Source organism: Anopheles coustani, chromosome 3 (assembly GCF_943734705.1).
Source record: "Anopheles coustani chromosome 3, idAnoCousDA_361_x.2, whole genome shotgun sequence".
Taxonomy (NCBI): domain Eukaryota; kingdom Metazoa; phylum Arthropoda; class Insecta; order Diptera; family Culicidae; genus Anopheles; species Anopheles coustani.
This window is the reverse complement of record NC_071288.1, coordinates 78233997-78259942: the sequence shown is the minus strand read 5'-3', so window position 1 is coordinate 78259942 and position 25946 is coordinate 78233997. Positions and strand designations below refer to the sequence as shown.

General features: G+C 44.8%; 3 protein-coding genes across 4 annotated transcripts in view; 2 read left to right on the top strand and 1 right to left on the bottom strand.

Annotated features, from left to right (window-relative positions):
• Window positions 1–369: 369 nt before the first annotated feature.
• LOC131261061 (calcium channel flower) lies at window positions 370–6369 on the bottom strand. Of its 2 annotated transcripts, XM_058262959.1 has the most exons (6): window positions 6142–6369; window positions 5894–6014; window positions 4422–4629; window positions 4232–4339; window positions 1396–1472; window positions 370–1307 (listed from the first exon to the last, which is right to left on the bottom strand). In XM_058262959.1, the coding sequence occupies exons 1-6, from the start codon at window positions 6142–6144 to the stop codon at window positions 1282–1284; spliced, it is 543 nt and encodes a 180-aa protein (XP_058118942.1). In that variant the 5' UTR covers window positions 6145–6369; the 3' UTR covers window positions 370–1281. The 2 variants fall into 2 exon arrangements, with proteins under 2 accessions (XP_058118942.1, XP_058118941.1); XM_058262958.1 differs by having other exon boundaries at window positions 370–1472.
• A 724-nt stretch (window positions 6370–7093) lies between these two features.
• On the top strand, window positions 7094–9760 carry LOC131261051 (zinc finger protein ZFP2-like). The gene is made up of 3 exons (XM_058262946.1): window positions 7094–7192; window positions 7266–9107; window positions 9162–9760. The coding sequence occupies exon 2, from the start codon at window positions 7347–7349 to the stop codon at window positions 9063–9065; it is 1719 nt and encodes a 572-aa protein (XP_058118929.1). The 5' UTR covers window positions 7094–7192; window positions 7266–7346; the 3' UTR covers window positions 9066–9107; window positions 9162–9760.
• Window positions 9761–20066: 10306 nt separating this feature from the next.
• LOC131261054 (protein commissureless 2 homolog) overlaps window positions 20067–25946 on the top strand; it is a 59360-nt gene continuing 53480 nt past the window's right edge. Inside the window, exon 1 of the mRNA XM_058262950.1 lies at window positions 20067–21331. Coding sequence (XP_058118933.1) covers window positions 20836–21331 — 496 coding nt within the window. The 5' untranslated portion in view covers window positions 20067–20835. The remainder of the gene's footprint in view (window positions 21332–25946) is intronic.

Here is a 25946-nt window from a genome sequence, read left to right as displayed (position 1 = left end):
GTTGACTTTCGTCCTCGATAAAGTATTATCGTGTCCTGCCGATGCTCTGCTTCTTTTTCAACCGAATCATTTATCTACGGAAAGCAGACGGTACCCTATTCTTAAGGGAAGGTTTTAATCCGACTGAGCAATTTTCACGGCACAACTTTCGGTGCAACGTTATCGAAACAAATAAGATGCCTGCTGATCGGGAGACGGGACTTAACGAAAAAGGGAATGTTGATGAGCAGAAAGCGGGTTATTTCTTTCGCGACTGGATTGGCGGATATGTTGTGTATATGCTACAATTGGAGGCAGTGCTCCGCTTTCCACTCCAGCTCGAAACATTCTTCCCCCTTTTCCTTCCGGGGCACATGTTCTTCAAACAGCTACTCTTTGCCAAGCATTAGGCCATCGCTTCTATTTTCTCGTCCAAAACGTCGTTATTTTCCCTTGCGTACCCTTTACAAATGTTCATCTCGCATCAGATTACTGTCATGCGCCCTTAAATGGAATGTAAAGAGTAGTGTAGTATCTTGTTTCTTTGTGATTTTAGCATTAGCAAATGCATCAAGCTGTTAAATGTTGGGTTAAGAAAAAGCTGATTACTCAACTGCAAATGAATCAAATGTGAATGCGGGATAGAAGACAACAGGAAGAAAGCAAGAGATTATTATTTTGCTTGTTACCATTATTGCTTCATTTATGCTTAAAAGTACACTATATTTATACAATGGAAAGAAACAATATTACAATTATTCAAGCTTTCACTTTACGAACAGAACGAACCGAAACAGAAACATTTGCCCTGCGGCTGGTGCCCGTTTTTTACACTTTTGCCCTCCGTCTTCTATCACTGCAGTCGAAATTGAATCAATTTGGGTAAACGGCTATCAAGCTGTGTTAACGTATAGAAATTATTGCCTATCTCGCTCAGCTTCCCAACAAACGGATTTTTTCTGCTTTTCCCGATGTGGATCAGATGGTTACCTACGATGGAGCCGTAAGAAACGGAGCAGTTCTTTGTATACAAACACGGTGTTGTATTGTTTGTTCCTTTTCATTGACTCTTTCGCTATGAGCGTGGAAATCGATGGAAAATAGGAAAATGATCTTGGAAGTAGATGCGTTACATCAAGATGGGGTGTGGATTATCGACTTGCCATTTAGGTTCTTTTTGTTTTTTGCTGTCTAATGTGACAACCGGGCCCTCCCCTGCACTCGGGATATCTTTTCCTTATGCCTTTCCTTATGCCTTCTGCCTGCCTAGGGACACTTTTGTCGTTCTCGGAATTTCCTAAGCTACACTATCATACGGGGGTGGTGAGCTGTAAGAGATCGGTTGCACATTATACACTAGTGAAGAGTTCTGCTTGCTCGTTGCGCTACCACTACCGGCATCGACTGTGGACATACCGTTGGTGCCCCGCTCAGCGGACGAGCTGGCTGCCGCCGATGACGCTGCTGCCGCCCGCATGTCTTCCTGCGACGCTCTGTGCCGGCGTAGGTGAAAGAAGAAACGAAACAAATTATGTGACAAACAATCATAAGATAAAAAAAATGACCGCAAAAAATACCGTAAAGCGTACATTTTACATAATAGCTATGAAAATAACTCACAATACACAAACCATATTATGTCTACCGGAACGATCAGACCTAGTTTATGTTAGTTTGAAACAATTTTCCAAAAAAATATGTACAAGATATGGAGCTGTATTGCTAATTGAATTGTTGGAACTGATTTCTTGGTTTAGCCACTAGGGCAAGGATATTTTTCGTTTTGGTATTGTCATAAATAGTTCAACCTTTGGGGGGTCCGCGACAGCCGAGCGGTAGCGCCGGTTAGAAAAATCGGCCCATGAGCGCCGGGGCTCACCACCTCGACGGCGTGGGTTCGAATCCCAACCGAGATCGGACCCTCCCCTGTACGAGAGGACTGACTATCCACGTACAACAGGGAAACAAGTCTCGTAAGCCCTTAATGGGGCAGGCATGACCAAGAGGTCGTTACGCCAAGAAGAAGAAGTCCATCATTCATTTCAAAATCCCTCTTTTCCAATATCAAATCGATGCGTGCAGTAGACATTCCCAGCAGTTGCATAAAACCTTCCGTAAGAATGTATGAAATAATTGAATGAAAACAAAGCTCTTATTTGTCAAACACATAATTTGCATAAAAGTTTAACTTGCGTCTTGGCCGTCATGTGATAGCAAACTAATTCTGAAGGTCAGTCATATTCCGGTAGATCTACAAAACTAAAAGTAAGGTAAGATATTAAAATTTAGCTTTACATTGTAAAGAAGCAACATACTGGTTAAATCTAGGTGAAAACAGAACTAAGAAAAACGAAAAAGGCAACGGAAAACAAAAGAACCAACTATGGACGATTTTGTCCAATACAAAAAAAAATGCATGAAAATTCACCTTTCACCTTTTCCGTTCTAATAATGCTAGCAGCCAGTAGCAGCGGGAGAGAGTGGGACATAAGCGGGACAGAGAAGTAGCGAAACAGTTCCGACATACACGGTTATGTGTTTGAGATCATTTAGTTTACATTTTCCAGCCGATAAAATTATGACTAATTTTCTATTCCCATCATTTACTATTTCTGCTTCTGGAGCTGCTATTTTACAGCTCACTATCGAAAGTTAGATGCAGCACGACCTATGGTTTTATCTTTATCTAAATGCATCCCCGTTGACTCGATGCACTCGATTGGCTACGAACGGAGGAGAGGTCGTGGACTGTCCCTTGGGCTAGTTTCTTCTGCTATTTATTCTGGTATGACGGGAGTTGGCGTATTGTTCTAGGTTCTTCTGCGTGCTACTAATTTTCACGATATATATTTTTTTAATTTCCTTTGGTGGGTTATGTTTTGTGGACAAATGACTATTGTCGTTTCTGGCGAGAGAAACAGCTGTTGAACAAATCGTTTTCTACTTATCGATACATATCTCTGAACAATACTGTGTGGGCGTGACACGAACGGTGACCCAATAAGAATGGTTTTGCTTGGTTAACTTTAACTTAAACAGACACGGTTTAATGTACACCAAAAGACTATATGTTCAAACATCTAAAATACTTAAATGCACAAAGAAAGCCGAAAGGAAAGCAACCTAAAGGTATAAAGAATGTAGAAAACCTTGTTTGATGTTTGAACATCAAAAACCTAATCTACCTAATAGTACAACATTCAATTATCTAAAATTCGAATAACTTATAACCATTTCACCCCTCCACTCTATATGTGTGCGTGTGCGGACGTTCGCAACTCTTGCATACTAACGAGAAGAGTCTCAAAAATCCAACGTTTCCACTCTAGTATTTTTCCGAGTAGATTTGGGAGACAAGTATCCGTTATCCGCCATTTACAAGAACATTGCAGATGCAAGCTCTACCAGATTAAACGACGATGGGAATATGTTGACGAATATGGTTTCGGGGGTTTTCACATTTGATACCGCCTGCTCTTTTATCGGAAGTTTTGCTATAGGTTTTAAATCGTGTCTCGAATCTCTGGATGATTTGTGACGATGTGTTGTTGTTTTTTTTCAGTTCAGTACGGCACGACGGTACCGATAATGGGCGGGGGAAGGGTGGAGGTGATTAGTTACTCGAGCGATAAGTTCTACATTTAGAAGGGTTTGTGTTTGTGTGTGTGTTTTTTTTTTTCGATGGAACTGGGGGAGGAGTATTTATATAGATAGAGCAATATGTTTATGATATTGAAACGATTTAGGTTGGACGCCATACGTCGGGATCCTCCATGAGGGTAGAGTGTTGGTCCGTTGACGGTACGCCCTGCACCGGAGACATCGCGTTCGGCGATGCCATGGCTGCCATGTCCTCGCGCGAGCCCCTGCTCCAGCGTGATGGAGGACGATTGCGAAATAATCGGACACCGAACGGATTTTAGTTGATGTTAGCAAGCGTTTCATGGTGTTACAAAGTGGTAGTAGAAGTAGTAGTAGTAGTAGTTGTGGTAATGAAGTAGCAGTTATGATGGTAGAACAGTAGTAGAACCACACATGATGGCAAGACAAAATTGGAAGACATAGAATAATGATATAATATATTAAAATAGAATAATGAAATTTTTTAAATGGACGTGTCAAAATAAAAATATAAGTTTCAATCACGTGTTAATTTTCGATTTTCGATTTCGATTAATGAATTGCCTTTTGGTTGCACACATGCACTCCTGTTGAGTTTGGTTAGTTGCATTAAAAATTAAAAATTACTCACTTTTTGCCGAGTGCCATCATACCGTACAGCATTCCGGTAACGAATATAAGACCACAACCGAACAGGCTGCCTAGTCCAAAGCACATACCCACCGGAATCAATGCAAGTCTAAAATAATCAAATAGACAGTATAAGATTGTTCGGTCTCACAACCGCCCCAAGAAATGGGGCATGGGCTGGTTTGTCTTACACGCAGTATGCTGCCGCCCGATACCAGTACGGTCGATTGTCAACCCACTCCGCTACCTGCTGCACGTAGTCTATGAATATGAAGCAACATGGTGCCTCTATCGCCAGCACACCTAAGCCGAGCAGTATCTGCAGAATACCTCCGACCAGACATCCGACGTTGCCGACCAGAATGCTTATGCAATTATACAGACCAAACAAAACAGCAACTGAAATATCAAGCAGGAAACAGAAGGAATAGTTTATTAATTTAAAACTATACTGCTAAAGGAAATAGAATTTTCAATTGAATGAGATTTTATTTTTAGGTGAGTAGTAGGTTTAAATACAAGTCGATGGCGGTGGATTTATTTGGTTATCTGGATCATGTGTGCTATATAGAAAGTTTGTTATCATTGGATACAGAGTTAAGTGCGGAGCAGGTAGCTCAGATTGAAACTCTTTTGTTGTTGATTTTACATGGCCATTTGAAAAAAAAATAAATTAAAGTTTTGCCCATCCTGCATATTAATATGCACAGTTACAGGATTTACAGAATATTCATAAATGCGTTAGAACAATTACATAATAACTTTTGCCAAATTCATATCGCTACGCTACACCCGTGGCAGGATGCGAGCTGCAGCTTACGCACTGGTAGGTCCGCGAAGGGAGCCGGAAAAGGATACACCTAACGGCAGCAACACCCAAACAAATGGACGCAGCTTTTCACGAAGCTGTGTGTAGTACCAACGGTCAAAAATTAACAAACTTTGCACGCTATTTTCTTCTGCTTCTCTTTTTACTTTTATTCTCTCTCCCGCTCTCGGAGTTCGTCGAGTGGTTCGTGAAACTCCAAATTTTCTCTGTCCACCAGACACGCGCGTTCACTTTCTTCGGACGGGAGATTTTCCTTTTCCCAACCTGTCGTACTCGAGGGAAAACTCGCGGGCAACGGAAAGCAACAGAAGAGGCGCCATACATACACACACATACAGCGTAGAAGTCGCGTGCTGCGTGGAAAAGGGCAAAGCATACTAGGATGAAGGAAAGTCCTACAGTTTCCTTCGCACGAACGAAGATATCATGGGGTTGGCTGGCTCGTCAAAGATTGATCAGCCACATTCAGCATATCCTCACTTTAATGGCTTCGGAGGTTACGATGTACTCGGACACTGGCAACTAAAAGTAGAGCAAGTTGAAGCATTTTCCTTGCTCTTTTTAGACCGGTTATAGAACGGGCAGATTATTTCTTATCAGCATATGGTCCACAGAAGATGATTCACTGGCACACAATCGCACACATAACCGCTCGGTATTTTCAACTGAACTGACGGTTTTGCATTTTCTAATCAAATTGTCTTTTCGTTTCAAATTATTCTACTACGGGACACGTAAGGAGCTTGGGATGAGTAAAACAAAAAAAAATCACTGTAATGCACTGAACACCGACCTCAATCCCACCGTGCCTCACCGATCAATAAATCTACTCACAGAATCCACCAACGATACCCGCCGCACGTCCGGCGTATTTGAGATGCCAAGGTACGTCGTCCCGGGGTACATTGTCCTGGCCGGGTCGAGCCATTAGTCCTGCTAATCTTTCCGAAAACGACTAAAAATGAATGAAATGGTGAAGAGGCAAATAGATTGGTCAGTGGTGGCAAGATTTGGTTCGGATATAACCATTTCGATCGATTTCGGTCCGCGCTCCAGGTGAAAATGAAAGCGATTGTACGTACCATTTTTTATTACTTTCTTTTCTCTGCCTTTACGAAGTAATACGTGTAAACCACGGGTGCGCTGATGTTACGCGTTTTGATATCTGGTTCACGAAGATATCAACAACAGGGTATTAGTTCAGAGCTGAAAAACAGCACTAGGGATGATAATTGTGCTTAATCCTGGCACTTTTAACAATCTTTGTTGAATGTGTGAATCTCTTATCGACCAACAACTTGACTGCTTCTCGTATTTGCCACAAGCGACTCTTTTTCTCACTGACCAAGTGGCTATATTGCAGGGTGTATTACAATCGATTTTCGCATCTGCCATCTTGGTGGTAACGTAATGTCAAATGAATTAGAGTTGAGAAGTATCGCGATTGAGGGACTGCTGTTTAGAATTCTTGTGCCCAAACATAATTTATCAATAACCAAATTCAATTACAAACATGCGAATCATACGGTAATACTGTTTAAAGAACCGCATGAGAAGAATATACAAAACATTACCGTCAGTGATGTGTCACGACATGAGAAGTAAATTTGAACGAACGTGGTAAAAGTTGCCTGGTAATGTATACATGCTTTGGTCGTGTCCGTCATTGCTCGCCTAGTGGTGGGCGCCTATAATGTTATTCCTGTTCCGATCCGATGTCCAATATTAATTGTTTGTTACTCGAGTCAAAGTTTTGCAATAAAGTTAGAAAAGTATTGTGAATATTTATAAATTTCTTAATTATGTTTACTACCTCGTTCGGTTGAACGATTTTCCTTGCATTTCTCTCTTTGGTTTGATGAACTGATTCGTTAGTCCGAACCTAGACATTTTTACAAAGATGTCAAACTAAGCATTAACCATATCAAATTGTAAACAAACAATTTTTGGGCCGCTAAAATGTTTGCGATTGCGAGCGGCAAAAATTCGGAACAAAAGCTGCTTCTTTACGAATCGAAAGTGTGTCGACTTTGCGGGGATAGAAATGAAAATGGTAGACCATTGTTTCAAAGAAGTGATTCGAACGAGCAGTGTGAAACCAGCCAGCTGATTAACCGGTATTTGCCGGTGGTGGTAAGAACGAATGGTGGACCATCTGCTGGTTTGCACGCAATGCAGCTAATATATTGTTGCCATATCGTTATAGGTCCAGGACGATGGTGTTTTGCCCCGTTGGATTTGCCCAGGCTGCCACATACAGCTCGAATCGACGGCACAATTTTTCGAGATGATTCTCAAGGGTCAGCAGATCATCTCGGAGTTGCTGCAGCAGGAGCGGCAAGCCCAAGAAGCGCTGCAGAACGCCTCAAAACTCGCTCGCGTCGATGATCTAGGGCAGCTGTATGACACACTGGATCAAGCAAAGTGGAACGAACTTTTTGGCAAACCGGATTTAGAAACGTCCGATAGGGATAACTTGTTGGTACCGTTGGAACTGTTCGAGCTAGAAGATTTGCTCAAGCAAGGCGATAACAACCCGGAACAACAGGCGGCTCACGTAGAGCCTGCTCAACAAGATGACGTGAAAGTAGCGAAACACTTGGAGGTTAAAGAAGAACTACCCCGGCAAGTTTCGGAAGAGATAACCGTAGAATATGAGGGTGCTGAAAAGGATTGGATCGTTAAATCAGAGATGACAAAGATGAATGCTCGTCTAATTGGTTACATTCAAAACCAGAACAAAACGGAAATCGGCAGTCTGGTGGTGATGGAAGGAGCGAGCAAAAAGAAGCGAACGAATACCAAGTTCGTCTGCGACATCTGTAGCAAGATTTTCGCGCATGAATTCCCCTACATTAAGCATCGCAAAACACACAGTATTCTGTTCGAATGTTCCGTGTGTTTGCTTAAGTTTGGGTCCAGCGTGAAATTGACGGTACACCAAAAAGAAACGCAACACATTGGGAAAGGAATTGTCGAAGGATTGCAGCTGGCAGATGATGGTGATGTATCGGTGGAAGGAGCCACCGAGCAAAACGAGCCAAAGGGCAACGCGTACGCTTGTGATAACTGTGAAGATACGTTCCCGGAGTTGACCACCGTACTTAAGCACGAAGAAACGGTACACGCAGGCGAAAACCGTTCATTCGTGTGCAGCGCTTGTAGAAAGGAGTTTCGCGAGAAGTATTTGCTCCAAAAGCACCAGGAAACGCATGTGGAAGAACGGTCACATCAGTGCGGGGTTTGTGGGGCGGCCTTCAAGACCAGTTCCTCGCTATCGAAGCACGCGCAATCGCATGCCGACAAGAAACGGTACCAGTGTACGATGTGTAGCCAGCGGTTTGCCTACAAGACCAGTCTCGACTTGCACCTGAACTGGCACAATGGTGTGAAACCGTACGAGTGCGAGTTCTGCTCGAAACGCTTCTCGCAGCGCGGCAACTTGAAGGAACATCTGCGGGTTCACTCGGGCGACAAACCGTTCAGCTGCGACGTCTGTCCGGCGACGTTTTCGACGAGCTCGCAGCATCGGTTGCACCGCAGGCGGCATGCGAACGATCGGCCACACGGTTGCGAGCTGTGCAGCAAGACGTTCATACTGCTCGAGAACTACAAAACGCACATGAGGCGCCATCGGAACGAGAAACCGTACGCCTGTGAGGAATGCACCCGTGCGTTCACCGAACGGTGGGCCCTCCGGAAGCACATCCGGACGCATACGCGCGAAAAACCTTACACCTGCAATTACTGCGCGAAACCGTTTTCGGACTCGTCTAACCTCATGCGCCACGTGACGACCATCCATGAGAAGCAGCCAAAGTCGAAGAAGAAGCAGGTGCAGCCCTCAACGCTCGCATCGGCATCGAGCGACATTCCTGATGTCAAGCCCATCGGTGGCACTCTCCCCGGGCTGGGGGTTAGCATTGACGAGACGGACACGCTGGTGTCATTGGCGGAGGATGAGATATTGGCGCTGGATACAACGGTCTACATGGCCGATCATTAACCTTTCTGCTATCACATTGCCCGGGGTGAAGTATTTCATAAGGTAGGATACATGCACCGCTTTCTCAATTTGTTAAAATTATCGCTCACGTTTCAGTTACAAATTTCCTCCCTGTTAGTGGGTCAGTAGTTCAGGAGCTTAAATGGGAATTAATTTTACAAGCGACACGAAATGCGAGGCTAGAAGGAATCCTTTATTTCCTGCCCGGAGCGTTCCCGAAGGAACCTCTTTCGCAAAAGCTTGTAGTGAGCAGTTTTTTACGAGAAGATGTTACAACAAGAGGGACATAGTACAGTAAGGTCCGATTACTTTTCCCGTTACTGTCTTCGAAAGAGGAGCCTTTGTCGTAAATTACGTTTCACTTGAAAGATAGCCCACCCACCGCTAACGCCAGTTCATCCACAGTCATGCTACACACTTTGTCCTATGTTGGTGAAATTCGAAGCCTTTTTTTCACTGTGCTCTCATTCAAGAGTGTAGCAATTTTTCTCACTATTCACCCACTGGATTGGGACAACGTTGGTCATTATGTAAATTTTCTCCTTTTCTAGAGATTTTTTCCCAATTCCAACCATAACCCAAAGGATAACCTGGCTCGGTATGGGTCGTCGCTTAGGGCCCATGGCGAATTGGTTTAGGAAAGGGGAAGTAATGTAATCCGATCCGGGCAAGGCAAGGCATCTTTCACTTTCGCTTCGTTCCCGATCGTTAACGGAGTGGATGGCGTTACCGGGTGTTGGTTCTCGCTCATTATCCGTTCGTTTTGCCGATGGACAACCGGCTTATTGTTTCCCAAGCGCGTGAATGAGTAAGGATGAAACAGGAGAAACCATATATGCTTTAGTTAGGTAACGTAATGAACGGTTTTGCTGTAATGTGGAATGTTATGAATTAATTCTGTAATTTCTGGATTACTTGGCTGCGCTGTGACGCTCTTTTTACTAAATAAATATGCCGATGAAGTACAAAATAAGTATTTGTATCGTAAATTGAGTACGGTTTCCAATATGTATAAGTAGAAATATCACTCCCGTCCTTCAATGATACAGAGATCCCTACGGAGAGTATGGAGGACATGGTTCTGGTTTGTTATCGATTTATTTTTATCTGAAGAAAATTAGTTTAATTAGGTAACATTTCTGTATATCTACAAAGAAGTGTCTCTAATTGTAAGTTCCTTTTCCTGAAAGTTGGTAAAAAGACAGGCGAGGTCCGCTCTGGTGCAGTGTAATCGTTTGCTTTGTGGCTCTGCTTCTCTTTATCGATATCGTGATGTTTGTTTATAGATTAGCCACATTCTAATTAATTTGATACAGGATAGTTATTAGTGTATTGTGTTACAGGATAGTTATTAGTGTATTGTGTTACGTTCTGCTTTAAGAATTTTAATAAGTTTAGACCAGAGGTCGACAATGTCCTTCGTACCCGTTAGATGGTTTTATTCAGCCTGTAAGAATACTTTTGTGGATCTTATTTGTGGAATTTATCATTAAAACCATTACGAGATTGATTCAATATAGCTGCGTCGTGCCCCTTTTTTATATTTCGTATTCTTTTTCGATTTTGTTTTGACTATTGGTTGTTCTTAAATTTAAAAGATTTGGTAAAAAGGTAAACTCTATTTAAAAATGGAAAAATATCAAATTCTACCATTGAAACATCGTTTGTGGTGTTTGGGTGGCAGTTTCGGGCTCTTTTTCATCATTCGGACCCTTTATGGCTCTGGTTTAGATCTTGCCTTTAGTGCTCAGTTATCTCGTATCATTTCATTTTAATTTGCAAGCAACCAAAACACTATGAAATACGTTAGGCCAAATTTTAAAAAGGTCTTTAATTTTTTTTAATGTTCTTTCTTGTGAATGTTGCTTTTGTACTGGTTAATTTTGCTGATAAATGGAAATAGCTCGTAAAATCAAAGCGGTGAAATTTGCGGTTAACTTAACCGCTGAATTCTGATGAGTGATAGTGAAGCTTAATTTAATTTTCATATTCTGCATAATACGGTGCACACTAAAGTGCGTATGACCGTTGACCTGTTTTTTATTTTCAGTGGAAATTACCTTCTATTTATGTATATCCTTGTGATGATTTCGAAAATATGAACCTTCGGTTGGCCATCCATGACATAGTGGACGTGTCGTTCAAAGGACAGGAAACCCAATTGCTAGGAAGGAACAGTCTAGCACGCACCACTACGTACGGACATGATCGTCATAAATTATAGGCCAGTTTCAACAAGACCCCATGGTTTCGCCCCTGCTTGCCCCATATCGATTGGTGGCATGCTTTGCCGATAGTAGACACACCGTACCGGAGCGCACCGTTTCCGGTTCGGAATGCAATCCGATGCAGTCCACGCTTCTCCACTAGAATGCGCCAGTTACATCAATACCAACGCAGTCCGGTTTCGGTGGAATGATAACGTTGCTCTCTTACCCATTTCCCACTTTCCCACGGGCGACGTTCTTCACTCAATGTTGATTCTTTATCCTGTGCACGGGACATGGCCATCCGGCTGACATGCATTCTCCCGGCGGAGGACGATGGAAGCTGACTTCTGGGAGTTAATGTAGCGTGGGCTTGTACCTTCCAGTGCTTAAATCTTAAATCACCACTGAAATGGCGATGGACGGATGGTAAAAGGAAAAGTGTGGATGAAGTACCTTTCGCATATCGATGTGTGTGTCCTTCGGTTGGATGCGTGCAGTACGCCCTCAAGTGCTCGCGTACGTTCAGCCGGTTCCTCACTGGTTCATGGTGTGTAACCGTTTTGTATGTTGTAATCAAAGCGACAGTTCACTGTGTCGGAAGTTCTTGCTGGCGGCCACCGGCACGGAAACGGGTGGATAGGACAGGGGAGGTCGTCTGTTGGGAAAAGTTCGCTGCAAAAAGGGGGGGGGGGATTCGCAAGAGCCGCACGAAAAGTACAGGTTTTTGCAAGGTTAGCAGTTGGGATTTGCTGGCGCTGCCGTCACTCCTTTCCCTCCCTTTTTTCCCCGGTGAGTGTTTGTTTGTCGCCTGTCCTTCCCGGTCGGAAGGAAGCCCAACCCCGAGAGTCGTTTAACTTTGGCCAGCCGAAGCTCGTCTATTTGCATACTGATTTAAATGCTGAATGTACTAAATGCTTCATCAGTGATTTCATTCTCGAGAGGAGACGGAACTTGCGTGAGACACACTCGCACACACACACACACACACGCTCTTTGCGTGCCCGTGTCTCGTGTGCCGGCAGGAGACGATAAGACGCACGCGAATCCCCGTGGCGCGTTCCGTCGTGGATGGTAATGTGCAAATTCGTCTACCTCGGTGGCGCAAAGTTTAAACACTTTGTCATCATCAACCTCGTGGCGCATTCCGCTATTATCACTCAACTCGACCGAATTCAACCGACCGCGGTTAGTGCCCCAAAACGTTAGAGCTCTCACTTGAGCGACTCGACTGAGATTTACGATGACATGATAATGACAGGCTTTTCATGCTTGATTTAATGGCCCACCCAATCTGTGACGCATTGGACCGTGGTTACCGAGTTGAGGCTGTGGTTTTCGTGTGGCCAGTGGAATATTTCGTTGCCTGTTGTTATGCGCCACGTGTGTTTGATGGTTTGCAATGGACATTGTAACTAAACTGCCCACAGTACGGAGAAAAATGGGGATTCAAACGTATTCGATAACATGTTTGTGTGTTGTTGCGATTGCGAAAGGTCCTTCGAACATCAATGAACTTTTCGCTTCACGGGACAATGATGGCCCTAATGAAGAACTCCCCTTTGTTTTCGGATAGTTTGGTACCTGCAGGACACACACATGGGGTTTGTGGTGTTCATTTTTGATCCAAAGGTTAACCGACCGTGTATATAGAAGAACAAAAACAGAAAAAAAGCTTGCAGACATGGGATAGTTTTGATGCCACACTGTGCTGCACCCGACCACCAAGGACGTATGCAATCGGGGCGACTGCACTTCAAAGAATTTTGCGATACGTTTGAAGTCACAATTGTGGGACGGTTACACAACAAACCCCGGCTGTCCTTTGTGCGCCCACCCAGGCCTTCGGTTGTTTTAAAACTGCCCGATATTCCCGCCGGGTTCGGTTATCGGCGATGTTACCGTTGATGTTCGGTAACCGTGGCTATGTTGAGGTAGTTATATGGTTGGGCTACCGGTACGACCCAGGTTCTCCGGGTGGTGAATTCGGAGGCTGTCTACGCAGATGTCAATGATTTTTGTATTGCTTAGGCTTGGTCCTTTTGTAGCATCATACTACTGAAAACCTTTAGAAATAAAGCGTTATAATTGAGAGTAACCTATGTTGTTTAACACTTGAATAGACTGCGTTGGAGTCTTGATCAAATGATTTTTAGAAGTCCGCTTAAAACAATTGTTGACCGCTTTAAACAAATGTTATGACATTTTCATTTAAATTTCACTCTGTAATTTAAATGTATCTTTTGGCAATTTTGGTTTTTTCAATCACCTCTTAAATATTCCGCTAGCTCGTAGTAAAGCAAAAAAAGTTGGATCGAATTCTTATCAACTTTTAAATATTAATTAACACGTTGTCAGCCAAGCGTTTTTAGCGCACTTTTTTTTAAGGAAATTCCTCTTTTATAAATTTCGTTTGTAACATTCATTAAACCGACGGTTTTCGAAGGCTAAGCAAAGGTTTAGATTTTCATAGAATTAGTTTTTAATATTGCCATAATTGTTATGTTGCATTTTCATTTATTATTAGGACGACTTTTTAGAACTACTGACAGCTGGCTAGCAAAAATGATAGCCATGGCAGTCAACATGTTAAAGAAAAAATGTACATAAAAAGCGGTGTGCGTTAGGATGAAGATACATAAAGTCACCTGTAAAAAATACTTCTTTAATAATTATATTTTTACGATTGCAAATGGGAAACAGTTTATTTTCTTGTTATGATAAATACTATTGGCACTACATACACAGTTTTAGCGTTTGAAACATCTGTGAACAGGGGGTATTCAACAATTAAATTCCGTTGCTTTTATTTTACTACCAGATATATATTTTCCTTCTTATTAGGAGAATTATTTTGTCATTAACAATAAGAAGCATGGACCTTAGTTTAAGATTTTACATGTTGTGACACCAACCGCTTATAAAGGAAATTTTTTAACGATTAAAAATGTGTTTAATATTTTCAGCAGTTTTCAGCACGTTGCTTTAAGGGTTGGGTTTATGGGATCTTCTGATTATATACTCACTAATTGGAATTAAGAAATCTTGTACCACATTACAGTCCCGAGCCATACTGCGGCTAAAAATCCTTTGCCAAATAAATCCAGCGGTGGCAAGAAACTGTCCTCATTTAGTCCATATGATCATCACAAAAAGGAAAAAAAACGATGATGCGACCAAAAGAGCCTATCTTTGCCACCGAAACAGGATCATTCAGGAGTGTTTGGTTGGCCGTTTGGTAAACCCATCGGTTTTCTAGCGTCCCTACCTGCTTGCTGTACCAGCCGACCACTTAGCGTTTCCGAGCCCATTGTTGGGCCTCAGGTTCCCGACAGAAAGAAAAGGCACTGTTCACTTTTTCTTCTCGATAAATCGTCGCAATTATCCGGCATATCCTTCGCCTGGGCTGTTGTTGCTCACTTTGTCCTGTCTACTGGTAGCACGATCGTCCTATTTAGCTGCAGTTGAAGCCCAGCTGAATCATACGCCATATGTTAATTGTCCAATCCGCACGGAACAGCTTTAGGAGCCTCTCGGCAACCAACAAAAGAGCAGAAAGGAGACGTGCGCTGTGTCCCAAAAGCCCATCTGGCTACGTGTGTGTGTGGTGTGGGTGCTGTGCCGAGCCGAGTTCATCCCGGCAATTGGCCCGGGTCAGGTATAGGGCTCCGGGGCTCGTTTGTCAAACCGACGAACCCGGGTTTCCCGGGGCATTTTCCTCGAACCCGAGATCCCATTGTCGGCAAATTAAATCAAATTAAAGGCACGCACATTTCACAAAGTGGAACATAAATTGCAAACAGTTGGCTTTTGTTCACCGGACCTAGTTTGCGGGACGAAACGCACCCTCAACACGTGAAGTTTGGAAGTTTTCGGCGAAGTATTCTAAACTCTAAACACCCCATGCTCGACAAACTGTTGTGATGTGCCTCGTCATGCCTTCGGCAAAGGGACTTCCACAGTTTTCCTACTTTCCTGACCACGACCAGGAATGATTTGTTCCGGAGCCAAACCCTCGGGACCTCGGGAGTGGGTGCCGAATGTTTCTGATTCGAACGGAAATAGATTTTGTGTAAATTTTTCTACTACCCCCGTCGGCTTCGTGTGTGCATCTATTTGTTTCAGATTCAATTCGAATGCAATAAATTATTCAATTAGCTAATGTTCACCCCTCGACCGAACGCTGCCACCGTTGTGGAATCCCGGTGGGATCCGCGTTCTAAGTCGGCCTGCCGTCGCGTTTGACGGGGTGTTTTTAATCCGATTGCAGACCGCCTGGTCCCGCCTGATCATTTGGCTTTCACTTTGCTGCTCTTTTCCGGACGCGGATGCTTACAATCTGTTTTGCGCCACGGTTTATCCAGCGAACTTTGTTGTGGTGTTATTTCCGTGCCGGTGGTTACGTACACGGTCTTCTTTCGATAAGCAGTTATTTGATAAAAGGTCACAGTCGGACATTCGTGGCAATGGTAAATTAAAATTGAAAAAAATAAGTACTGATAATCTTCCTCCTCCACCACCACAGCTCTCCTTTGTGCGAAGGGGTTTGGTGAGCTGGCTTTATCGGCATGTATTTTTATCTTCACCCCCGCCACGCTCGGGCCACGTGTCCACCGTGGTGGTTCATGTGAGGTTAGGTTATCGGTCGGATCAAACGATTATTGACTCCACCGTGCGCACGTTCGTTTGCGTGTAGCGACCGAAATGCACCAACGCTGCACTTTCGTTCCACAGCCCGGGTTGTTTGGTGCAATTGAAATGCGATAAGACACGCGCGCTCGCGCCCCTTCAAATTAACGAATTTACGGTCAATTTTCGATCGATGGGACGCATTTCCATTCGGAAAATGACCCTTCCAAACGGGGGGTTAAGTTATTATGTTTATGTAAACGGGCGTAATGGCGATCCGTCCGTACCATCAACAACCTTCGGTGTCCGGTTTCCCATGGGGATTTCTCACACGAAACGTTAAATCGGGATCGGTTTGTTTGTTTCGGAATTACATCGTAAAATATTTGTGTGTGTGACCATTTTTTTAAAGTTTCCACCCGCGGAAAATATGTGTCAAACATGTCGAACCGTCGTGTCATGGCGAACGTAACCAGGGCAGACTTACGATACTTTACCGCGGTATTGTCTCCCTTTTTTATGGCCCACCATTTTCGGCTGGAATGCAACCGTTAGCGCACCACATGGCATGACGCACATTTTGTTATCGTTTTGTTCTGCGATTCGGAATTTTATTTCCGGCTCGGTAGCCATTATTCGGAATGGCGGTTTATTTCGTCCCCGGTTATACTGTTTTGTTATTTTCTTTTTCCCACTGCGACGATTCCTGTGTTTGTTAATTTGTTCTGCCGTTCGTGTTTCGTTTATTTTACCACCATTGTCCTCACGCTCCCCCTTGGCGACCCGTTTTACAGACTCATCAGGCTGGAACATGTAATTCGCTCTCAATTATCACCATGGTGAAAAGATTGTCCGCCCGCCTATCCATTGCCCCGGACGTCCTTCTCCAAACGGGATGTCGACGTTGACGCATGGTGCCTATATATTGCCCCCAGTGGAGGCCAATAACGGAACCAGAGACCATTCGTGGCCGGTGGCTCGTTTTAACCGGCCGGCCGAAGAATGAACCGAAACACACACACCCTTAATGTGCCAAAGGCCCGACGAAAGTGATGATGATGGAGCAATAAATGCATCCAGTAAAAATCATACCGGTGGCACACGATAAACACTTGTTTTATCGCACACTATACACGAGACGATGCCGTCCGCCCTGGCTGTTGGGAGCCCTTTTTCCGGCATGTTCACAATGCCATGCTGCCGAATGAAACCGGTTGGGGACGGAAAAGTAGAAAAGCAACTAAACCAAATTGACGATCAAGCGCCGGAAAAAATGTTTGCATAAGTAAGGTTAGGTTTTCCCTCGGGCGGTGTGTGTGTGTGTGTGTGGGTGTGTATTGTTGGGAGGTCACAATATCAACCACCGCACAGAGAGTTTTCCCCATTCGATGTGGTGGTTATAGTCAAACAAACATTCAGTTGCCTCAAACATTGAAACCGCATGCAGCCGATTGTTTGTCGTTTCTATTTCCAAAGGACCTTTTTTTAAAGAAAAGAATAGTTGAAGCTAAAATGGCCAAAGGGGTACTTTTCTCCACGCCATGGCCCATAGTGGCCATAGGGCATGCCATTTTAACGTGACCTTCTTGGAGAGGATGGGAGAACACGGCGTACGACATGACAGTACGATCGGACGATGACGATAATGGCGATGATGATGATGAAACACGCCAATTTCGGGGTGGCTAACTGCCGACCGGGCGGGTGCGTACGACGCCAGAGTCAAGTTGACGGATTCTGTATCGTTAGCCCCGTGAGACGGATTTAAGGCAAACACACCTCGACCTACACAACAAGGTAAGGTAGCTGTCCTCGCGTGTGAATCGCGTTCGGAGCTGGCTTTGTGACGCGACCGGTAACACTTGATTGGTGCTCTGGACATCCGCTTCGGCCTGGGTGAGACGATAAGAACAAGAACCGGTGAGTGTCTACAGGCGAAGCAATCACCCCAAGGCTCCAAAAGAGATAAGCTGCTATAGACACCGTCTAGGGGGTTGACGGTGCGTTCCTAGAGTCAAGGAGGCCAACCAACGGTGGTGGTTCGCTCTTTGTGATTCATCTTAACGAGATCAACGTACAAGGCCACACACACACACAAACAAACACACATGCACAGGGATAGTCTGGATATTATCTCGGTTATCCTTATCTGATGTTATAACAGCACTTACAGCCAAGATGAATAACCGGTGGGTAGGTCTATCGCGCCTGAGTTATTCACTTCACATGGTTGGCAGTATTTACGATGGAGGAAAAAGTACACACGTGAATCACTTGCCACTGAAATAGGCTTCCGGTGGGTCAGGAGCAATTTAGATTGCGTAACCATTATCATAAGTTGGTAATATTCTCATGCGAGTGGTGACAAGTGGTGAAATTCAGACCACATTCCACTTCGGTTGTTTATATCCTTTAGGCGAACTTTCTTAAACAGGAATGTCCTAGAGCGGTACGACACGCAAGGAAAACTTACATCCTCCCCATTCGACCAGGGTAAACGATTGGCAAGGCAAAGTAAAGCACTCCCGGTAGGGCAACAAAATACGGCAACCTGAAGAATTGACCGCGCCACCACGGTGACATTCATTCCGGTGGAAATAGCTCGATTTATCAGAATCACCTGCGTGTGTAATTACATCAACATGCACGCCTGGCCATTCCGTCCATTCGTCACGGATGCTTTTTCCCATTTTTCTACGTTAACCGCTGTTTAAACTTGCCTGGAATTCCCGGTGGCGGGAACGGGAAAAAGTAGCCCAGATTCGACAAAATATCCAGCGGGAACGAGCTTATTCGTCCGATCTGTCAAAGTGAAGCTTTGTTTACGTTTTAGTTTGTTTACGTGATCTAAATTGGCGGCAGGTAAAAGTGGAATTGTGAGTCATTATCAAATATAAAGTTTATGAATGGTGTTGTTGAGTTCCTCCTCCAAAATTTTGCGTCGAAGACTACTCGCATTTTGGTTTCTCTCCAACAACATCGGCCGCATCCATATACGTTGCCCATACCGACGTTGTTGTAGCAAGCGAATGAAACTTTTCATGAAACGTTTCAATTAAGCAAATGCGTCCGTTCCCGCCGGGTCGTAGTTTCGCGTTTTTTAAACATAGCGGGAACGAAATCCGTTTTTTTCATATGGAGTTTCCCGTCGTCCAGCGGGATTCCCGCTGGACGGCGGGAATATTCGTGCGAATACCGCTGTGTCTAGCCGTCGCTTTAGGCTTTTCGGTACGTTTTTTGTTTCCCCGCGTTCTTCCGTTTCTACTTCTCAGACCACGGTATCCGCGATAGGAATTACTCATTTCACGGCAAACACATCCTCCTGCCATGGGCCACGAGCTCTGCCCGTTTGATGGTGCGAAAAATGACGATAACGCCGACGTGTTGATGATGATGCTGGATGGATGATTCGTTCGTTAGCACTTTTGGCCTTTCACTGGCCCGGGTGAAGCTGGGAAAGCACATCGGCACAAGAAAAGACCCCCGACATGTCCAGTGGTAGAACAAACAGAAAAAATGGATTTCACGCTTTTATTAAGAGGATTGATAATTAGTAAAGGCAATGAGGTATCAAATCTATTTTTTCCAAATTAATTTAATGAAGGAAATATTTCTGGTAAAGTGTATTAAATTAACAGCAACATTTTTGGACTAGTAAGAGAAAGGTGAGTAAAAATGTAAAAAAGTTGAAAATTATTAAAAAAAAATATTTTTTCTGTTATAATATTGCTTTATTATGTTTGTTAATTAACTTTAATCCTTTTTTTAAACAAGAAAACAGCAAAACTTCTGCTTTAACGTCATAAGTAGTCAGCCTTAATTTGTACCAATAAAAAGAAATCAAACAGAATCGACTAAACCTGAATTAAACTCAAATGAAAAAACTACTTAGGATATGAAAAATTGTTAATTGAAAGGAAAAAGAAATTTTAAATCGTGTCCAAATGTATTGCACAATTTTGTTAAATTCCGTATAGGGCCTTTTAAACTCATGGTACATATTTGAATACTCTCCCCTATTTCGGTCGTCGTGTACGTTGCTACCGGCAACAGCTGATCAGTGCGGCAGTGTGCGTGTGTACGGTGCGGAAACGTTCGCGTCGAGAACGGCATCACCGCTTGCGCTTGCGACGGCACAGGCTTTTAGTACAATCGCAAGCGTGCGACCGTGCGGATGCTTTTCCGCTGCCTGGAGGTGAAAGATTTTCCATTTCTCGAACGAAGTACGCGTTTGCGTCGCTGCTCAACATCGCGCCGAAGAGCGAACGGGTGTGTGAGAAAGAGAGCGCGAGCGTAAAATACGAAAAATCGACGACTACCGGGACGACGTGATTGTTTATTCAAAGTTTCGCGCCAAAACAGCATCCTTCGACCAAAGAGAAGGGATACGACAGCGCAGTGTGCATGATTTTCCCGGTGCGTAAAGTTTCTGGGTGAAGAAAGTGTTCTCGTGGGGAGAAGCTGTGATTGCACATTCCATTGCACGTACACCAGATTCGGTGGCAGTCCTTTTATTTGTGTTTGTTTGTGGAACAAAGTGTCCTCTCGAAGGAAGGACGACACGTTCAAAGCTGAATACCGGTAGAGTTTGTGCGTGAAAGAAGAAAAAATATAAAAAAATACCTTTAGCGCCGATAAAGAAGATAAAAGTGTTTTGAAAGTATCTTCGTGTCTGTGGTAAAACCGGGTGCCGATAAGAGAGGTCAAAGATTAACGCAGGCGAGGTTGTTGGTGTATTCGTTTTTTGCGCGAAACCGAGCGCACTATCGTTACTTTCATCAACCAACACGTTCGCAGTGGTCGTTTGATCGAAACATAAAAGGATCCGCAGGGAGACGAGTGTACTGGCCCTTGGATTCCAGTGGCTGCTTTGGTCTGGTGGTTTGTGCGGTTTTTCCTGCTTTTTTGTTTGAAAGTCTTCAAAAAGTGCGAAAATGATCGAAAACTTTGAGTCCAAGATAACCTTCGAAATACCGACGAATCTGGACTTTGACAAGCTGATCCGCGGCAACAACTACACACTGTTCTGGCAGAACCTGCACCAGCAGCAGCAACAGCAGCAGAGTATGGGTGCCGGTGCCGCCCGGATCGGCAGTGGAGCCCTCGGGATGGCAGGTGCGGCAGCGGCTGCGGCCGTCGATGGTGGATTCGGCGGATTCGGTGGCTCGTCGGCGTCTTCCAGCCTGTTCGGTGGCATCGACTACAGCAACGGAAGCAGCGACTACAGCCTCCTGAACAGCCTGCAGTCGTTTGCGAACCGGGGCCGCGATGGCGGCATGGGTGGCTCGGATCAGATGCTCGATCCGACGTACGAGCGGTTCATCGGGGACGTGTGGGTCGGCATCGTGCTGACGCTGATGATTCTCTCGTCGATCTTCTGCATGTGTTCGTGTTTCCTGTACCACAAGTTTCGCCAGTGGCAACGAAATGGTAAGTGGTTGTAATATTTACAAAGGGGTTCAATTATATAATTTCTCAATTACCTGTTGACCTGTTTTTGGTTTTAGCTTTTAAAGGATTTAAGAAATGTTTAAAGAGTCTTCAACCCAAGATCTATGGGTTGAGAACAAACACCTTACAACACGAGCAAAGGATAGCAATAATCGGAAGCATTAATTCGGGGAAGGAACAAAACCTCAATGTCGAAAAGTTTCCCCATATGGAACGACCGAAACTATTGCACCCCGAACGGCCAATCATCGGGTGCCATATCGCGGCACAACCGGAAACTTTCGCCTCTCGGAAGCGTATAAAGCCACCGTATCCTGTGGATCCTCCTTTTGTGACACTTGTCGTGGAAGTATTGAATTGAACAACTTCTCCTCCACCACCACGACAGAACGGACGACGAACTGATGGGGCGAATTTTCTCCCATTCGTCCCTTCGTGGTGTCTTTCTCGAGAACTTGCGATGGAAACGATTGTGCATCGCGTCGGGGACGGGCAAAAGTTTAAGAATCTTATCCGGGAGACAACCCACCGGTCGGTCCTGTTGGATCCTACAGACTGGGCGTCTCTTGTCTTGGGCCAGGCCCGTACCCTAGGTGGAAAGGTACGTACGGAATGGATGTTATTTTGATTATGTCTCGTTTCCCAGGAGTCTCGAAGCAAATTGCACAATTTTGCCATATGTTGCTGCGTGTACCGCCGTTCACATCTGTATCGTTTCCGGGTGTCTTTCCCTTGGCATGTAGGAATGGTGAGGCGCTAGGGCAGCATGACTCCCCACACCAGCTTTCACCCGGGAATGTTGATTGGAATAGCATTACGCCGGAGACGGAAAACGTGGCAAAGGGTACGCCGATGTCGGACTGGGGGGGTTGGGTGGAAACAAAACAAATGAATGATAAGAAAATGAAGTTTTTCGCCTATCGCGCGTTGGTGGACTGGGTTCTTAAAATGTGCTCCTTGCCGTTCCTTTACGTTGGGATCCGGAGCTAGAACGGACCGAGATCTCGTTCGGGGTTTACGATAAAGTCCCAAACTAACAAACAGTTCTGCCCCGGCAAAACAGTCAGCTAGCTCCGCCAGCTTTACCCACTGAGGACTGAAGGGGGAGCTGGAAAGTTGTTCTACGCCTCGGGTGCTTTCCACGTGCCCCGGCGAGTGGCTTATCAAAATTTACCCACGTGCACGGGAAGGAAGCTGTTGGATGCGGAAAACTACCCGATGGGAAAGTTGACGGCGACACAGCCGGCGAGTACTTGAAAAGCGAAACAAACTTAACTTATTCGGAAAACAGGAATTCATTTCGTACCACAAGTTTTTGCACGTAATATGTGTGCTTGTGTGTGTCTAGGTGCGGAATGTTTGTGTGAGGGAAAAAAATAAATCGAAATAGAAATAAAAACCATAAATGTTGTTAAAAACAAAAACAAGAAAATAAAGCTAGCAAAAAAAACCCCAAAAACACCCACGCTGACTGATTGGCATTAATTTAAGATAAACTCTTTCCAATCTATGCGCTCCGGGAAGCAGAACGGAGTTAGCAAACCGTTCAGGAAAAAAAATGAAAGAGGCAAAATGCCGCAAAAATACACACACACACACATACAAACATTCATCCATCCAGTCGGTTGATTTCGAAGGATCCCGTGTGTTTTACCGATTGCTTTTCTGTTTGGTGTTTTGTTTTTGTTCGTCGCTCTATCTTTTGTTGCCTACGCCGAGATAGCGGCAACGTTTTCCGGTCCTGATTTTTCGTCGATATTTTGGGGCTGGAAGCTGTAGAGCCGGGTAGTTGGAGGAAGGTATTGCATACATATATTTTCTGCTCCAAAAAGGATCAAACCGCAGCGTGTGGTCCGCGTGAGTGCGGGTGTAGGTGTGTGTGGGAGAGAGGAGCAATCGCAAATGCCCGCTAGACACACAACAAGGCCTCCCACCAGCATCCACCTGTCAGTCGGTCCAACAACGTGTCTGGCTCAAACGTGGCCCTGGAAGATCCATAAATATCCATCGATATATTTGTTTCCCGATGCTCGCCGAACAAGGTTAACGCAGGGAACGCGCCTTTTGGCGATGCGGAATAACCACAACACCACTTGAGCAGGAAGGAAGCCGGGTGGCCTGGCTGGCCCGGTTGCTCAATTATGCATTCCCAGCGCATACCTAACGGGGAGGACGTCGGTATCGTGTTCTGTTAGTGTGTGTATGTGTGCGTGTATGTGAGGACGTGTTTGGTTGCTGGACGACACAACAAGGCGCAATCATGCGTGCTACTAGGCACGGTGAGGGACGGGAGAACGGGAGTGAATCGATCAAGCGTGGTTTTTTGGGGAAGGACGAACCGTCCGGGGGAGCCCATTCCCGCGACCACGTTTCGGTGCAATTCACGCTTCGAAGGCGGCTCGGTTTCGCGTTGGAGAGTTAAAGCGTTGCCATTCATTCCGTATTCCGTCCGGATGACTTCCGCGTGCGCGAGAAGACAACTTCATCAGATCCGCCAATTCCCCACGCACGCCGATGTATCCCGCGGACACCGGACGCAATACAGTGGTCCTGCCCTCCGGAATAAAAAGGTTAACCAACCGGTTGGCATCGGTTTCGCCACGGTAGAAGTGCGCGCTAACCTTGGCTCTCGATTCGATCACGTCGATGTTTTTATGCACCATTTACGTCCGTCATTCGATAACGGCCCAGCGGGGCCTCCGGAGTCCGAACTAACGGTAGCAATGATTGGGAGAGAGGGAGAGAGCACGCGAGGAAGTAAACCGTACGAACGGTTGGTTTCCCTTCGATAATTTAACTAAATCGAGTCCGGTTCGCCTTGCTTTGTTTCGACCCCCGGTGAGGAACCGCGCGCGGTTCGTTCGATTCGTCGCGATCGTCGACCGCGTGGTTCGATCTCGCATACAGCATCACATCAGCCGGTCTGGTGGCCACCGGTGGTCAGTCATTTCGCACACGTACGTACACAACACCGGTACGTTGCTAGGTGGAAAGGTTCAAGTTAGAACAGCGTCACGTTAAAACACGCATCGCACGCGCGCCATAAATACTAATCGAATGTGTCAATTACCTCGCACCACGGTGTATGGTTCTGTCTTTCGCACGCTAGGATTATGATGGGATTTTTTAAATTTTAAAAGTATTAATAACATTTGTAATCTAAGATTCCACGCAGTTCCAGGACTTGAGTTCATCAGTACAGCTGCTAAGGACCCTTTAAGGATGTTGAAAGTTTTGAAACACAATTTTTTTACACGTCTGTTAATATTGGCATTTCATCAGCGGAAACGACTGTCATTTAAATAGTGTTATTATTTTCAATTGCTCGATATATAACATATTTCACCAACAAATATTCGAAATGACTAATACAGAAAAGTTTATGTGGGAACAGAAAAGCATCGGGGCTCTTCTTTGTAAACGTGTTGTGCTATAAGTCAGTTAAAGTTTTAACAATCCAATTTATATAGATAGATGTGCGTTAATATGAAAAAGTGGAGGTTGAAATCTTAACATTTTTTATTTGTTTATATCAAAAAGAACGGCCATGTCGTATTGCTTAATGTTCTATCTTTAATACAGATGATTGAGCGTGATGTTCTAATGGGTCTTTCTTCTTCTTAGCGGTTGATGTTTACTCCGGGGTGTGGAGTTGCTGTATCATTGGTATTGTCTTATCATCATTGGACTAAACACGTATCATTAGACCTCTTATCATTGAACAACATATTAACAAAATGGTCATATGAATATTTAGTTCGTTGCATAGTTTATAAAATCTGAAACCCACAACAATATTTCCTCAATATCTTTCACAATTCAAACCGTATTCGATACTTTCTTGCCGGCAGCTGCCCGGAGAAATTCCTATTGTGCATTCGACACGAAACGAATCGGCTCAGAACCGCGTGCGGTGCCTGCGTGCTTGTGTGTTGCGTAGCGTACGAGTCGTTGTCGTTTCCCAGTGGCGGAGGTTATCGAGCAGTGTCCGATCTGACCCCCGTATGGCGGGGGGCATCAGCGAACGTTCGCAAATGAAGATTGATCTAGGTCAGCTCGTGGCCGTGCCTCGGCGTGTGACTGTGTGTGTGCCCCGGTACCCGGAGCAAATACGCAAGAACGCGCTGCTGATTTTATTTGCACCATCTCCTAAGTATCCTTGCCGTGATGCCCAGGACGCCATTAGTAGCAGAAGGCAACAATAAATGTGACTTCCTGCAAGCGGGAGATATGCTTCCTTGGAGATCCGTTGCCGGGGTCTCGAATGACTCATCGAGAGTAACACGTCCGGGCTGTTTTTCGGTGAACACGCCGCAGAAGGTCGTTACCAGCTCCATCAGTCATTATTACCAGCATCTTCTGGGGCGGGCAGGGCCGAGATGAAAAAAAGATGAGCCCATCAAACCGTAGGCTCAAAGACAATCGAATAATACGTGTCTGCTGTGAACGGGTCACATGAAAATTGTCCGTGTGTGCCTTTCTTCGAGCGTTAGGTTTTTGGTTATTTTATTTGAAGATTTTCTTTTCTACGTTTTTCGATAGAAAGCCACGCTCGTCTCGTACCTTCTCTAATCCTTTTATCTCTCGAACCATT